This window comes from Prunus avium, chromosome 7 (genome assembly GCF_965620075.1).
Source record: "Prunus avium chromosome 7, drPruAviu1.hap1.1, whole genome shotgun sequence".
Classification (NCBI taxonomy): Eukaryota; Viridiplantae; Streptophyta; class Magnoliopsida; order Rosales; family Rosaceae; genus Prunus; species Prunus avium.
The window spans coordinates 24,720,922-24,736,904 of NC_142290.1; the positions used below are offsets into that span (position 1 = coordinate 24,720,922).

General features: G+C 33.6%; 1 protein-coding gene and 1 pseudogene across 1 annotated transcript; one reads left to right on the top strand and one right to left on the bottom strand.

Moving 5' to 3' along the window:
• Positions 1 to 2,493: 2,493 nt before the first annotated feature.
• On the top strand, positions 2,494 to 7,064 carry LOC110767207 (Nucleotidylyl transferase superfamily protein). Its single transcript, XM_021970684.2, has 12 exons — positions 2,494 to 2,775; positions 2,884 to 3,003; positions 3,179 to 3,364; positions 3,810 to 3,861; positions 3,950 to 4,015; positions 4,192 to 4,278; positions 4,705 to 4,797; positions 5,326 to 5,406; positions 5,748 to 5,819; positions 6,065 to 6,133; positions 6,488 to 6,598; positions 6,785 to 7,064. The coding sequence occupies exons 1-12, from the start codon at positions 2,555 to 2,557 to the stop codon at positions 6,833 to 6,835; spliced, it is 1,209 nt and encodes a 402-aa protein (XP_021826376.2). The 5' UTR covers positions 2,494 to 2,554; the 3' UTR covers positions 6,836 to 7,064.
• A 6,794-nt stretch (positions 7,065 to 13,858) lies between these two features.
• LOC110767215 (putative pectinesterase 63) lies at positions 13,859 to 15,441 on the bottom strand (annotated as a pseudogene).
• Positions 15,442 to 15,983: the final 542 nt, after the last annotated feature.

Sequence of the window (15,983 nt, forward strand, 5' to 3'; positions counted from 1 at the left end):
AACTTAAACAAATAGCAACAATTAAAATAGTGATTAAACATTCATCTAAAAGAAACTTAGAATCCATTAAATAACATTAGAAATCATAACTATCCATGCTCGGGCGTCATCCTCGCCCTAGAGAATAACTTAGTTACTCATGTTCAAAGAAAACATAATTGAAAAACTAGAGAACATAAAATAAAACTTATAGATTGTGATGATGCTTGTGGATTGAACATCTAAGGTTTTTCTACCTAGATTGAACATCTAAGGCTTTTTACCTTAGGTCCCTTCATTCATTCATATCATACATGAAAATTGTTTTATGTAAAAATATTGACTAAGTATGAAAAATGGTTTTTCGAATTCGAAATAATCATTTTCTCAAGATAATTTTTGGCGTCTTTTATTCCTTACACATCAAATAAGAAAACTTGATTTTATGGGATTTTATTATGAAGTATATATTGACTTAATGAGCCATCATTTTTAGCCTAAATCGTATTTTGCACTAAAACCGAATTTTCATATTTTGATTTGGTGGGAATTTGATTTTCTAGTATTTTTATTTGAATCCAAATAGTGGATACTTCCTTATTTACATTGTAAACTTAAGTAAATGGAGTAATATAAAAATAAATAAAAGTAAAAGGACAAAGACATTTACTTAAATGTTGAAAATGGAAATAAGATAATCTGTGCACCATCACCATCTGAGCAAAGGGGCAATTTGAAGCACCCACAATGGTTTTTCCGGCGAGAGAAAATGCAGCTACACCTCTTTAAGCCTTAATAGATCCGCCATTGGGAGATGGATTTTTCACACATACATAAAACTATGATGGTGTGGGGATTCAAACCTGAGACCTTTGGTCTATAAGTCAATGCCCTTTTTCAGTGGGTTAGACTCCGTTGGCCTTTTCAAAATTGCACCTCTGCTAAAAAATTCTTGAGTCCGCCAGTGCCCTCTCTTATCTCATTTAGTCTAGACTATCGCTTAGAACATCCACAGTGGTAATGTGTATATGGAGGTGTATGTCAAATATACACATTTGGTTGCCGGAATGTCCTGCAATGGAGATGTATATACGACTGTGATGGGGAGGTTATTAAAATGGTGGGCCCGAGATGTGGCTGAGATTTATTAAAATGGGGAAGTTATTAAAATGATGCAAATGTACAAAGTTCTTCTTCAACAACTCTCTAATGTAAGGCCAGATTTCATTCAAATTGAAATATGAAACTAACAACTACATTGATTAATGGTGAAGAACATATCAAAGCCGACGGTTGAGATTAATTTTATTTACATCATATTGAATGAAATTATATCTTATCAAAATTTTAAAATTTTTAGGTCGGTTTGTTTAGAAAAAATAATTAAACCTAACACACAAAAAATGAATAAATACAAGAAAATCGGATTTACATCTTTGGATTTGCATCCATCTCATTGGAGCAAAAATGACATTTGCATCTCTCGGAGGTGTAAATAAGATGTAAAAGTGGCTTTACACCTCCCCATTGCGGATGCTCTTATAATAAACTTGTAGGTTATAGATTATTAACAGCTTAAGAAATCAACTGTCTCTTAGCTTCATCACATAATTTATTCTTGTTTTGAGTCCTAGAGGAACTTCTAGTTACTAAGTTGGAAATTTTCTTAGGAGCCAAACAGCTTAAGAAAAAAAAAAAACTACCACCCTCTGTTTGGATAAGGGAAAATAACTCGGAATTTAGCTAAAAGACGTGAAATTAAGAGGAGAAATTGACAATTCTCTTGTTTAGCAACTTAAGCGCGGAATTTATTAAATGATGCGTAGAAAAAAAATCATGGAAATTGGAGCATCAAATTTCCAAGTTTAATTTCCACCAAAATTGGTGTCATTTCACAATTTTTATAGTGGCATTTACAAAATTCGACATACATAAATTCAAACACTAAAATCTTCAATTGCTAGAAATTGAAATGATGGAAATCTAAATTCCATTATTTTAGAAATTCTATGTTATTTTTTATTTTAGATATAAAAACTCTTTTCTCCTATTCGGAAAATTAAATGTATTAATATGTGATGTGGCGGAATGTAGAGCATTGGATAATTTTGAATGGCTAGGATAAAGAGCATGGTGCAGACTAGTATAAAAAGATCAAATTCTTATTTGGGTCTTAATTTTGAGGGTATTTAAGTATATTTATGTGAGTTTTTAGTTATATTAAATTTTTTTAAAAATAAAATTTGACATTTATGAAATTGTGGTGCAAATTTTTGCTATTTTTGATAAAATCTCATGAAAAACACCTATGTTGCATCGGTACTGATACGGGTACGCCGATACAATACCATACCATTAGCTAATACAGCACCAATACGGCGATTAAAATAATATATTTATTAAATTGTATGAATTATCAAAGTTTGGGCTTCTGTGTTGGGCTTACTTATAATAACCCAATTTGGTTCTCATTCTTCTTATAGTGGGCTTTTCTTTTGTCAAAACAAAGCTAGCTCGCGTATCCTTGCAAAATAGGCCGCCGATTACAGAGACTGGGAGGTAGAGAGAGAGAGTGATGGAGAAGAGAGAGGGAGAAGGAGAAGGAGAAGGTGAAGAAGAGCAGGTAGTGAATCCATGGACGGTGTCGGCCAAAGGTGGCGGGAAAATCGACTACGATAAGCTCATTGACCAGTTCGGCTGTCAGAGGATCGACCAGTCGCTCGTCGACCGTATCCACCGCCTCACCTCACGTTCTCCCCACGTGTTCCTCCGTCGCGGCGTCTTCTTCGCCCACAGGTCTTTCTCTCGTTGTATTTTGTTTTCAATCATTATAAATTTGACATTTTTAAACCAAAAAATAAAAAAACAGAAGTGGAGTTGACAGTGGACTGTAAGCGAGTGCAGGGACTTGAATGAAATTCTTGATGCTTATGAGAGAGGAGAGAAGTTCTATTTGTACACAGGAAGAGGACCTTCCTCTGAGGCATTGCATTTGGGTCATCTTATCCCCTTCATGTTCACTAAGTAAGTCCTACCTTGCTTTCTGCTTATCTTTTTTGGCTAGGGTTTAACAGACAGATGCTATACACACTCATATGTATGTCTGTATATATATATATATATATATATATATATATATATAATCAGTGTCTTTGTATGGTAAATTTGTGAAGATTTATCACTGGAATGCTTTTTGCAGATATTTGCAAGAGGCCTTTAAGGTTCCTCTTGTTATTCAACTTACTGATGATGAGAAATGCATGTGGAAAAATCTGACTGTGGAAGAGAGCCAGAGACTGGCCAGGGAGAATGCCAAGGACATTATTGCTTGTGGTTTTGACGTAACAAGAACCTTCATTTTCTCAGATTTTGATTATGTTGGTGGGTAAGTAACACATATGTACGTTTAAGTCCATTACTAATTTAATACTTCTGCAGGTTGACTGTTGCTCAATTTGTGTTTCAATTTTTTTATCAATGGCCTAGAGTGTGCTATGCAAGCCTTCATTTACTTTTCTGCCCAAGTTAGGGGGTTTGAGATTTTGGGATTCTATGCAAGCCTCTTTTTTTTAAAATAGGAAAATCTTGTTGGCTTTAAAATCCTTAGTTTCTTAATGAATTTACGTCAAAGGGCCTCGTGAATTTGAAGTTAATGTTGGATGTTCCACCAAGTGATCACCTTATGAGATGCAAACTGCTTGACAAGCTTCGATGGGGAGCCTTCTGTTTTCAAACTTTGACAGGGGCGTGATTCTATCATTCATGAATACTGTGTGTAAGTGTGTGTTGTAACACTTGCTGACTGATTTTATGTTTAATTTTCTACGCAGTGCCTTTTACAAGAACATGGTGAAGGTTGGAAAGTGCGTCACATATAATAAGGTGATTTACAATCTTTTCCCTACTGAGCATTATTTTTATGGATATTTGATGTACCTCCTTATTCAAGTTTTTGTAATCATCTATCCAGGTTGTTGGAATTTTTGGTTTCACCGGTGAAGATCATATTGGAAAAGTTAGTTTTCCACCTGTGCAGGTATTTTCCTTGGCTATGCTGCGTATGATAGTGAATCATGTAATTTTTGTTACTTGTTTCTGATTAGTTCCACGAAAATAGTGAAGCTAATATCTGTTCTATTTTTGTACTTTCATGAAACATCACCTCTTGCAAGTCATATTAAGGAGATTCAATGTGGTTATGTGTTAATGCAGGCAGTTCCATCATTTCCAAGTTCCTTTCCACATCTTTTCGGTGGCCAAGACAATCTTCGTTGCTTAATTCCATGCGCGATTGACCAGGTGTAAATGATAGGAATAATTCTCAGAGCATGAATTGTTAACTAATGATTGAAAGTGGTCAAGTTTTTTCAGTTTTTATAGATAGGTATAGTTTATGTGCCCATGATAGCAGTGTACAGTAAATTTATGTTATTGTGCAAGTTCTGTTACTATTCAGGAGAACATATATTGGTTAGTTTCTGGGAGATTTTTTCCTTTTTTTTATATGATATGAAATATGAGGGTTATTGTTTTTCTTTTTCCTGGCTAAATTTGTAGGGAACCACCTCACCTTTAAACGTAACACCTTTTGAGAGGATAAAACATGGAGAGTGGGATGATTATAGTTTTAGTAACTTTGTGTGCTCATTTGCTTTAGTGAATGCTGTTTTTCTTCTTTTCTTTTATTTACTAATACCATGTTATATTTGTTTGCGATTTGTCCAGGATCCTTATTTTAGAATGACACGAGATGTCGCTCCACGGATTGGATACCAGAAACCTGCATTGATTGAGTCTTCTTTCTTCCCTGCCATGCAGGTACTTTATGGTTTTGGCACATAATACATGTGTGCTACTTAAAGTGGTTCCTAAATTTTTAAAAGGGATAAGAAGGATACAATATTTAAATTAGCCAGCTGAATTTAGTTGATGATTTTTTGCAGAATCTGACTTTCTGTATTTGTTTGGCTGTTTATTTCTCTGATTTTTTTCTTTTATTTAACCAATGATTTTGCACTAGAGACTTAAGTTATTCCACATATGTTTCATATGACCAATGTTTTCCGGTGGGGGATGCTAAATTTTGATGTTGGCAGATACGTTTAGGCCCTAATGTGCATTTTGGAGACACTACCTGTATGCATTCGCACACACATAAACATGAATATATCATTGTTCACAGGGAGTGTACAAGGACCATAATTAATAAAACAAAAGTTGATTATTGTAATATGAATATTCAGCTTTCAAAAGAAGTAATTGCCGGCGAAACTGGTCGTGCAAAAATTGGATGATGTGGTATGCATGTGATTGCTGATATATTTCCTGGAATGTGGATACTTGCAGGGAGAGACCGGTAAAATGTCGGCCAGTGATCCAAATTCTGCCATTTATGTAACTGATTCTGCAAAGGAAATTAAGAACAAGGTTTGCGTTTGCTGTTGCTGTGGTTCTATTTGTTCAACCTTTCTATGTACTAAGACTCTTGCACAATCATTATCGATGTAGTCTTATTCTAGGGCCGAAGTCTTTAATTGATGCAAGGTTCAAAGTGTAACCTTTTAAACTCTCAGTGAAAAACATGCTTCTCTATTTCTTCAAATAGCTGTCTTCCTTTTCCGAAACCACCATCTACTCTTGTCTTAGCTTTCCCACACCACCAAACCGTAGTTTTGCAGTGCCAAATTTTTCTACCTGAAATCACACAGTCCAAATGGTCCAAAAATTCTTCAGGATTAACAAAATAAAGAATTTGTGTGCATGTGCAGATAAACAGGTATGCATTTTCTGGTGGACAAGATTCAATAGAGAAACATAGAGAACTTGGAGCAAATCTTGAGGTATTTGAATTGTCTCACATGTTAGTAATAGAAATTTGTCCTCCCCAATTGGTTTGAGAGTGTTATTTGTTGCTGGATCTACTACCTTCCCTTCTCATTATAGATTGTCCAAGCAAGAAAAACAATTCTGCTTATATGTCGGCACTTACATGCCAATTTGATTCATGTCTTATAAGATTTGTGGGTCAGTACTTGGTGCCTTTTAACTTATTGGGGAATGATTTTATCTTCTGGAAATTATTCAGGTAGATATACCATTCAAATATCTCAGTTTTTTCCTGGATGATGACGCTAAACTCGAAGAGATAAGGAAGGTGAGACTGGTATCCTAATGAACTTGTTTTTTTAATAGATTATTATAAATAAACCCAATCCTAGACATGTATTTATAAAAAAACCCACACACTATTTAAACATAGAAACACACCCAAAATCAACCCCAAAATCAACAATTGTATATTTTTTGGGTGTGTTTATAAATGGGTTTTGAGTGTGTGTAATGATGGATTTTGGGTGTGTTTATAAAGTGTTTTGGGTGTTGGGTTTTTTTATAATTTCAGCCCCTATTTTGGGTGTTTTAGTGAAATCCCCTTTTTTTAATCAATAAATTTTTTTATTAGTACAAATGATGCCTTCTTGTTTTGCTAATTCACTTTGGATACTATTAGGAGTACGGTGCAGGACGCATGCTAACAGGTGAAGTTAAGCAACTACTTATTCAGGTTTTGACTGGACTAGTTGAAAGACATCGTAGGGCTAGGGCTGCTGTGACTGATGAGGTAAGCTTCTGGTGCTAAGGTTTGATCGCTCTATAGATTGTTATTTGTCACTCTGCTGATTCTGGCCACCCATATATATTTTGAAAGATGCTCGTTGGCACATGGCATTGAAAGCAAACATTTGAATTATATGAAATCTCAGTTATGACTTAGAAGGATTGATGAATGTTTTTGCATATTTTTCAGATGGTGGATGCATTTATGGCAGTGAGGCCCCTACCCAATATGTTCAACTAAAGTTGAGGCAGAGAGAAATCTACACACACATCCATGAATATTTATCTTACAATTTTTGTGTTAACGATCTGTTAGTCTAGATAGTACTCTTCATATTTGGATTTAGTCATATTGGTTATTGATACTCAAACACAAAAGTTGTTGAGGTTTCTACGACAATATTTTTGTAACAGTCATTAATTGAAACTCAATTTGAGCTGAGCGCAATGGTTTTAAGTTTGGTTTTGTATGATATTGTGCCCAAAAGTGTTGTATCTGCAGATATTTTTTTTAATGATGGCAGTATTTTCACATCTATTGTAAGGTTAACTTAATGTAAGGGATGAAACAGTTGTCAGCGAAGTTATAATTGTTAATGTTATCATCTCCATCAACTCTCAACTGGAGCAGAATTTTCAATTGCAGAATCCATTCGAAAAACTGCAATTGATCATCTCCTAAATTACCAGTATCATTCCTTATATATATAAAAAAAAACGCAATGATTTTTGCAGTTAAGGGTTTCAGTGATGAACGTTTGCATTTAAGGTTTTGCTGATGAATTTTTGTATTTTAGGGTTTTATGAATGAATTTTTGTACTTTAAGATTTCAAAAATTATTTATTTTTTCGCATTTTAGTGTCACTGATAAATTTTTGCATTTTGGGATTTCATGGATGAATAAGAACAACCGCTTTCATAACTTAAGTGCAATAACAATAACATAAACGAAACACACAATATAAATGAAAACAAACTACATAAATTTAAACAAGTGGCTCATTGCCCCTCTCCTTGCTGTTTCCAAAGGTGTTTGATCAAATCATTCTTTAGAGTGTGATGCACGTGTGGAGATAAATGAATTTTTTGTACCTATTATGTAAGAAAATAGGTATGTTACTTTGTAATGGATTTTTTTTTTTGTTTTTTACACTTTTTATAAATTAAAAACATATTTACAAAATAGCATACCTATTTTTCATTATTTCTATATTACATTGAATATAAACATATGAATATCATCAAAACGGCTTTTTTTTTTTTTGCCAGCATGACCCAAATGGTTAAACCCATAATCAGAACCTATAATAAGACAATTAAATATGCAAATGAACCCCATTATAAATGGACAATTAATGATGATTGATTTAAAGATCAACATTTTAGAGGGAATCACCACAATAAATTGGGAAACCAACAGGCGGGCTCATACCCGAAAAGCTACTTGTTACAATTCTCAAATAGAACATCTATGAGAAAATTTGGGGGCTCTTCGAACCAAAAGATAGAACTCCCTATAAAAAGAGCAAAACGTGCAATGCCTATTTTAATTCCATTAGAACTTTTATTATTGGTGTTAACCAAATATTCGTTAAGTTAAAAGCTGTTTAGGTCAAGCTTATTTGCCTAATGCTACTCTTACCACATTTTGTATTCCACATTTCCATACCACATGACGTGGCACCTTACTTGAACATGCCATGTCATTTAATTACATTTTACGTTTTTTAATTTTTTAATCAAAAACCCTAGTAAAAAAAATGGATTAGATCTTTCGTTTGATTTGTAGAATATCTATTCAAAGCCAAGTATATTTGGCACAATGAATGAAGAATTATTTTCAACTCGAAACCGTAAACAAATATAAATGAGCATTAAGATTCATATTGCCTATACACTAATGGACTCGGTTGACAAAAAAAAAATTAAAAGGGAAAAAAAACGATGTTCTTTATATATGGTTCGTTACCCTAATTCCCAATTACTGCTCTGAAGAGATTTTTGCATATATAAATATAAACAAGATCGCCTCCCTCAGATATATGCATAATCCATATTCTTCATAATCCATATTTTTTTATATAGAGATCTTGTTTTTAAAGATTTTATTTAGAATTTTCTAAAGGTGGAGGTGGAGGTTGATCTTCTCCATTGTATGAAGGAGATGGTGGAAATTGATCTCCCGGGGGTGGAAAGTTCTGCCTCTTTTCAATCGGAGGATGGTTGTGGTTGTTTGGTTTTTTTTTTTTTAAAACTTATTTTTAATAATCAAAATAGTGTTTTGATGATACAATTATAATTTTTAAATTAGTTTTTTCTCTCAACCCTTAGATCTAATCTAAGGGTGGTTGACCACAGTTTTCTTGGACCACAAGGGTCTAGGAGAACGGGACTGATGTTATTTATAGGTACACAAAGTAGTTATATTTATAAAAGATATGTAAAAATTAGGTACAAAAAATAGGTATATTATTCATAAAAAGGGTGGAAAAAAAGGATCTGGATCCTCTGCTCTAATTTTCTCTGCCATGATCTGCTTTACTTTTATTCTTTATACGCCACCTCATTAAAATTTAATCTAAGGGATTTAAAAGTTGACACATCATCTTAAAATAAAAATCCAATTTACTCCTAATTAAAAAAGAAAAAAAAAACCCTAACACCCAACTAACGGGATTAACGTCCAAAAGCTGTTTTTTTTCTTCTTTCTTCTTCATCTTCACTTCTGTCCTCTTCTCTTTTTCCCTCCTTGCTACACATTCTGTCCCCTTCTCCTTTTTGCTTCACCTTCTTGCTCCACCATCACAAAGCAATAAGCATCACTACGAAAATCCATTGAAAAAAAACCATCTTTGACCAACCATACGCCATAACAAAACCCAACATAAATTATGAATCTCTCTATTTCGTTCTTCATAGCAAGGAATGAGAAAAACCTCAGAAAATGAAAACCTATGAATTAATAAAAGGCTTACCTTTCTAATATTGGTTAGGTACCCATAATTTAATTCCTCCACCAAAAGCGACAATCTTTATACAAGAAGGAGAAAAAAAGGAGAAGAGGACAGAACATGAAGAAGAAGAAGAAAAAAAAAGTGAGGAACGTGAAGAAGAAGAAAGAAAAAAAAAAAAAAGCTTTTGGACGCTAACTATCCCGTTAGTTGGGTGTTAGGGTTTTTTTTTCTTTTTTAATTAGGAGTAAATTGGATTTTTATTTTAAGATGATGTGTCAACTTTTAAATCCCTTAGATTAAATTTTAATCAGGTGGTGTATGGAGAATAAAAGTAAAGCAAATCATGGCAGAGAAAATTAGAGCAGAGGATCCGTTTCCGGAAAGAATAGGTACAAAAAATAGGTACATTATTTTATGCTAAAACATAATAGGTATATTAATGTTTCCTCATAAATTTAATAGGCCCTAAACGTGACTTTTTTAGATACTGAATATTATTTTTTTTAAAAGAGAAAAAAAACTTACCTTAAAAATTCCTAAATTTAAGTCAATTTAAAACACCATTTTCCTATCTAAAAACACACCTTTTGAATATTAAGGACATTGAATTGCAGCAAATATGTTCAAAGTATATTCAGCACAATCAATGGAGGAAACAACAATTGCAATTACGTAGGGGTATTTTGGGAATCAGAAAACTACAATAAACCAAATCTTGAGCTTCATAAGGTAACTTAATGAGGTGGATTCTAGTCATGAGTTTTTTACTTATAAATTATTAATAGGAACAAAAAGTGATGGATTGTAGTTAAGGAAAATTCAATTTGGAGGAGGTAAGCCAAATTTACTAAAAAGAAGACGATGTTCTTTGCATATGGTCTGTTACCCTAATTCCCAATTACTGCTCTGAAGAGATTTTTGCATATATAAATATAAACAAGATCGCCTCCCTCCGATATATGCATAATCCAAATTCTTCAAAATAGCTAGAGAGATAAAACCATGAAGAGCCTCCACGTCTCTTCCATGCTTCTGTTGGTTCTCTTCTTCAGTACTATTGGTAAATAATGCTTCTTCATGCTATATTTATATACATGGAAATACTTTTTTTTTTTTTTTTGTTCGAAACATGGAAATGTTTTCTTGTCAGTGTCTCGCAATATAAAATATTTATATTGCTAGACTATGAATCTAGATCATCGATTAACTAGATTAATTCTAGACAAAATGTGTGGTCGAGGTTTCATATTAAACAAACTTCTTGCTGCTAAAGAGGCATAATATTGTCAAAGAAGAAAATGTGTACAAGAATTAATCTCTTTTTTCATAGAATTTTCTCAAATGACATATTTCTTAGGAACCTTTACATTGTATAATACTGTTTTTGTTGCTTTAAGATATGACTCAAACCATAAAATGTGTTGAATCTGCAGGAGATGAGGCTGTGGCGGACTATACAGGTCATGCTTGCGGGAGGGTAGAGAATATGCCCAATTGCGTTGAGAAAAATTGCGGTGACTTGTGCTTGGAAAAATATGCCAGAAGTGTTGGAACAACAGCTCAAGGGTATTGCAAGGGGGATTTATGTATGTGTGTTTTCCCTTGTAAGAAGAAATTTGGTGCTCATCAAGTAACAAGGGATTAAACTGGTAGCTCAAGTTGTTAAGAACATTTATTCTTACACCTAAAAGTTATGTATTAGAATCCCCTTTCCTCTAATATTTTATATTGAAGAAAAGTGAAAAAATAATATAATGGAACATTACTTAGCAGAATCTATCCCTCTTCATTGGCTCTATTATACATTAACACAAAAAAAAGGTACTAACACTTACACCATTTTGCTTTTTGATACTTTTGTAATTATCATTAAAAGGGAGTGTTAGTGGACAAAAGGGGAGTGAGAAAATTAGAAAAGAGTATAAGTGGATAAAAAAGGAGTGGAAAAATTAGCACCCGAAAAAATAAAAAAAAGTAGAGCATTAACTATGCATGCATATATCCAAGATGGCCTATATCTTTTAAACCAAAAAAAGAAAATGATGGTCAATTCCTTGACTTGAGGACTTGGACTGTAGGGTCAATTCCTTGACCAATTCGATATATATGAAAAATATGATCCTCTAATATCCAAGCCCAGTATCGTTATTTTATATAGCGTCTTAAGTTTCAGTCCAGGCAATAAAGTCATTTAAAATTATTCCAATAAAATAAGAAAACTAAATAAATTTATCTATATATATAAAGCAAAAGGCAGAGAATGGTGAAACATTCAAAATACTAGAAAATGTCCTTGGTTAATGCAAACATTAAGAATTGAAATTATTAATTAAATGAGGATAATATGGTAAATTCACACTTTTTCATATTTTAAAAAATTAAAATTAAAAGAAAAATCAGATAATGGCTTATTTTTATGGAACACAACTACCCATTATCTTTTTTAATTCTTAAATAAATTTTAATTTTTTAAAAAAAAGCCTCTCGCAGGCGCGGAAGAGGCTAGTTTCAATTATCTAAGTGCAATCATTTGGCTTCATAAAAATTTTAATTTATTTTAGAATTAAAAAAGATAATGGATAGTTGTGTTCCATAAAAATAGTATCCATTATCTAATTTTTCTTTTAATTTTAATTTTTTTAAATATGAGAAAGTGTGAATTTACCATATTATCCTCATTTAATTAATAATTTCAATTCTTAATGTTTGCATTAACTAAGGGCATTTTCTGGTATTTTGAATGTTTCACCATTCTCTGCCTTTTGCTATATATATATAGATATATAAAGCAAAAGATAGAGAATGGTAAAAATATTATTTTTTTACTTCTTCTTCTGCCATTGGAACCACCTCAACCAAAACACCAACCACCACCAAGAACAAGCATACAATCACACCCAATGAGCCTGCAGCCTTCATGATTTCTTTTTTTTTTTTTTGCTTCTTCTTCTTTTCTTTGTTGCTTTTTGTGTGGCAAAACTTCCCCGTTTTATAGATTGTGAAGAGGGTTAAATTTGGGAGGAAACCCAACTGTTGCCCTATCAACTTTGATATTTACCACAAACACAGCCCCTGGATTGTGTGAGGTACTAGGAAGTTTTGAAGTGCACCAGTCAATGGGAACTTCATTTTATGGTCAACAAGTGTTTATTAATTGTGCGAGAGAGACGACTTGTCTAATTGTTTGGGTAAATATCACAAAATGAACTTGACTAAAAACGTCGCTAAACTCTTTGTGGAACAGTATCTCCAAGAAGAAAAAGAAAAAGGAACCGCACAGACAGAAAGAAAGAAAACTAGTATGTGAAGAAAGGAAACTAGAAATGTGAAACCAAGGAGGACAAATTTGACGCGTTCAGATCAAACCAAACAGAAAAAAAGGCAACAAAGAGGAGAGACAAAATTGACGTGTAATGGGCTCCAAAAATTGAAGGTTTTTAATATCGTTGCATGGACATGGTCCTTCTAGGAAGCCACTCAAGAGAGGAGTCATTCTATAGTGAGGGCCTTCAGATGAGGCACAATCTCATAACCGTTAGATCAAACTAATTAATATGATCAAATAGCTAACTAATTTGATCCAACGGTAAAGGATAGGACCTCATTTGAGGCCTTAGATAAGGCCTTCACTATAGAATTCTTACCCGACAGAGACTTGCAATTAGTGGCGGAACTAGCAAGAGGCTCCCATGGGCTGTAGCCTGGGGCTAAATTTTCAGTTTAAGCTTTAATATATAAACAAACATACTATAATTCAATGTTAGCCCATTAGCACAACACAATACTTTTGTTTTTCTAAGCCCACACAAAAGAATAAAGTAAGACAAAAACACCATTACAACAAGATTTTTTTTAAAAAGAAAAGGAATATAATAGTATATCATTATATTTGTTTGGTATGTGAATGAACTTGATTGTTTTAAGAAAAATATGTAATATAACATATCTCCCATAAGAAAAAGAAAAAGAAAAAGCCCCCCCCTAAAAAAATTCCTGGTTCCGCCATTGTATCAATCGACTTCTAATGGCTGGCCCAAAGGAAGTTATTGTGTAGATTTTAACTAGAAACCTTACAAATAAATTAGGAATTCTTGTGCACATTCTAGATGAAGAAATAACGTCAACTTGTAAAATAATGTGAACATGTTCATCTTATATATAAAATTTCCATGGCTATAAATTCAAAACCATAAACGGAAAGTTTCAGAGCAAACTATTTAACTACATTAGTTTTTTTTCGTAGGCGAATACGTATATGAGATGTACATATTTGCTTCTGTGCATGTATTGTATATACGTATAGGATTGGCAGCGCTCTTTGCTCAATCTCACCTAAGAAATATGGAAATTATAAATGTATGTATATATTTCCTATTCTTAAACTATACTATGTCTGGATCTTGTATTTAGATGAGGAAGAAGCCATTTGGAACCCTAAATATAGCCAAGGCTGAGGAAAGATTTGGCTTCTGCATCGCTTAGTTTTTTGGTGTAGCGTGCTTGCCCGCTTATGCTTGAACCTGGACCTGAATTCTGAAACTCTCCATAGAACATATTGCTACAAAAATTACCACATATATATGTAAATAATAAAAAAATGGATCCAAGTATAAGAAAACAGTTTAGAAAAATAATGAAAATATATAACTTACTTGGAACGTTCAGGGTGGCCAAAGTCGTTCCATCGTTCAGGATGGACAACGTTGGCCATGTCGGTGTAGGCAAACACCACACTGGGGCTGCTCCCCCAAGCCCTGCCCAAGTATGTACTCCTCACATGTGTAGTGCCAGTTATTTTGCAATGCACAAATGAAAATCCATTATCCTCCAAAGCATCCCTTTGTTGTGCCATTAATATTCCGCTCTAGGACATGTATCTCGGTGTTCTGCACCAAAATATATCATATCATTTAGTGTCACAATTTGAGCTAATAAATGAAAATTTAATTAGAACGACATATTTTTTTAAAATAAACACTACAACGCATAAAGTTAACATAAGCAAGCATCTGAACTCAGAGAAATTATTGTATGGTACTATGAGACATTATTATTACAATACATACCAAGTAGAGAGATTTTCCTTTTCCGAAGATGAAATCTACGGTGCCTTGAATGTAGCAGTCCTTGAAGAAATGCAAGCCCTTGTAATCATAAAGAGTGTCCTGAAATCCAATAAACTTGCAATTGTAGAAGGCAGCCCTATCCCCGGAGATCTGCAATGCAACTGCCTGCGCACCAGACCTTATCCCATCTGGCTCCGGCGCCGAATTCTGCAAAATTATATTAAAGCACTCCATGAGACCATGATACATACATTACCATCATTAAAATAATATAACATTTCTCTAACTAAAGCAAATTAAATAATTCATAATTACGTACCGTAACAATAATGTTAGAAGCCCTAAAATAGTCAGATTCCACAGTCAATGTACCACTGTAGACAGTCCCATACTTCCGAGCCGTGCCATCAAACATCAAAGTTGGCATATTTTTTGGCGATCCATACAACGTCACAAATGGTTTATTTTGTGGAATTTTGATTTTCTCGTTGTACACTCCACCTCCAATGTACACAACCACACGCTTGGTGTTCCTCTCAGGGATGCTATTAATGGCGTCCGTGACGGTTTTGAAGTTTCCACTTCCATCTTTCATGACCTTGATAAGTTTTGGGCTATCCTCAGCCGTCACAAGGGCGGCGTCAAGTGCGCCCTTGCATTCAGCTAATGGCTTGACGTTGTTATCGAACCAACTGCCGACTTGGGAACCATCAGCAGGTATTGGTGTCGAATCGTCAGCGATGGCGTTGGTACTAGCAGCGAGGAGAATTGTTATAACCATAAACCCAGCTGCAGGCATGACCATGCATGTCGTTCTTCCAGCCATCTTGTTATTGCGATAAGCTGCCTCAAGTTTCAATGATACACAATTCTAATTAGGCTAGGCCTAGTATATATATTGGTTCCATGAATTGGAAATCCTAATGCAACCAGGAAGTACAAGGAAATCTAGTTAACAAAAGGAAAAACAACCCCAATCCAAATGGGAAATAAATTAAAGCACACAATTACCAAAACGTGCATGCATGTTTGTTTGGGTGCTTATGAGCTAGAGGGTTAGATGTTTTTTATACATCGTGGTAAAATAAAGCATATAATGTAATTTTTTTTCTTTCTACATGTTATAGTCAAGACAATTTTTTATTATTTAATAAATACAATTAAAAGGGTAAGTTCATATATACTTTAAGAAAAATTAGGTAGAAGTCACATAATATAAAGGACTAATTTTGGTTTTGGGTTTTGAATTTTATTTTGGAAAAGTTTAATCAAGAGGCCCAAATTTATTGGGCTTGTTTAAATCAATAAGGAAAAGACAGTTTTATCCTTTTTGTTTAAAAGGGTGGCCAGAGTTTGTACCTCTTGGAC

Excerpts from the sequence above, each read along its gene's own strand:
- LOC110767207 (XM_021970684.2), top strand. The coding sequence starts at position 2,555 with ATGGAGAAGAGAGAGGGAGAAGGAGAAGGAGAAGGTGAAGAAGAGCAG. Across the intron at positions 4,798-5,325 it reads CTTTCTTCCCTGCCATGCAG|GGAGAGACCGGTAAAATGTC; the intron begins GTACTTTATGGT and ends GGATACTTGCAG. Across the intron at positions 6,599-6,784 it reads GGGCTGCTGTGACTGATGAG|ATGGTGGATGCATTTATGGC; the intron begins GTAAGCTTCTGG and ends CATATTTTTCAG.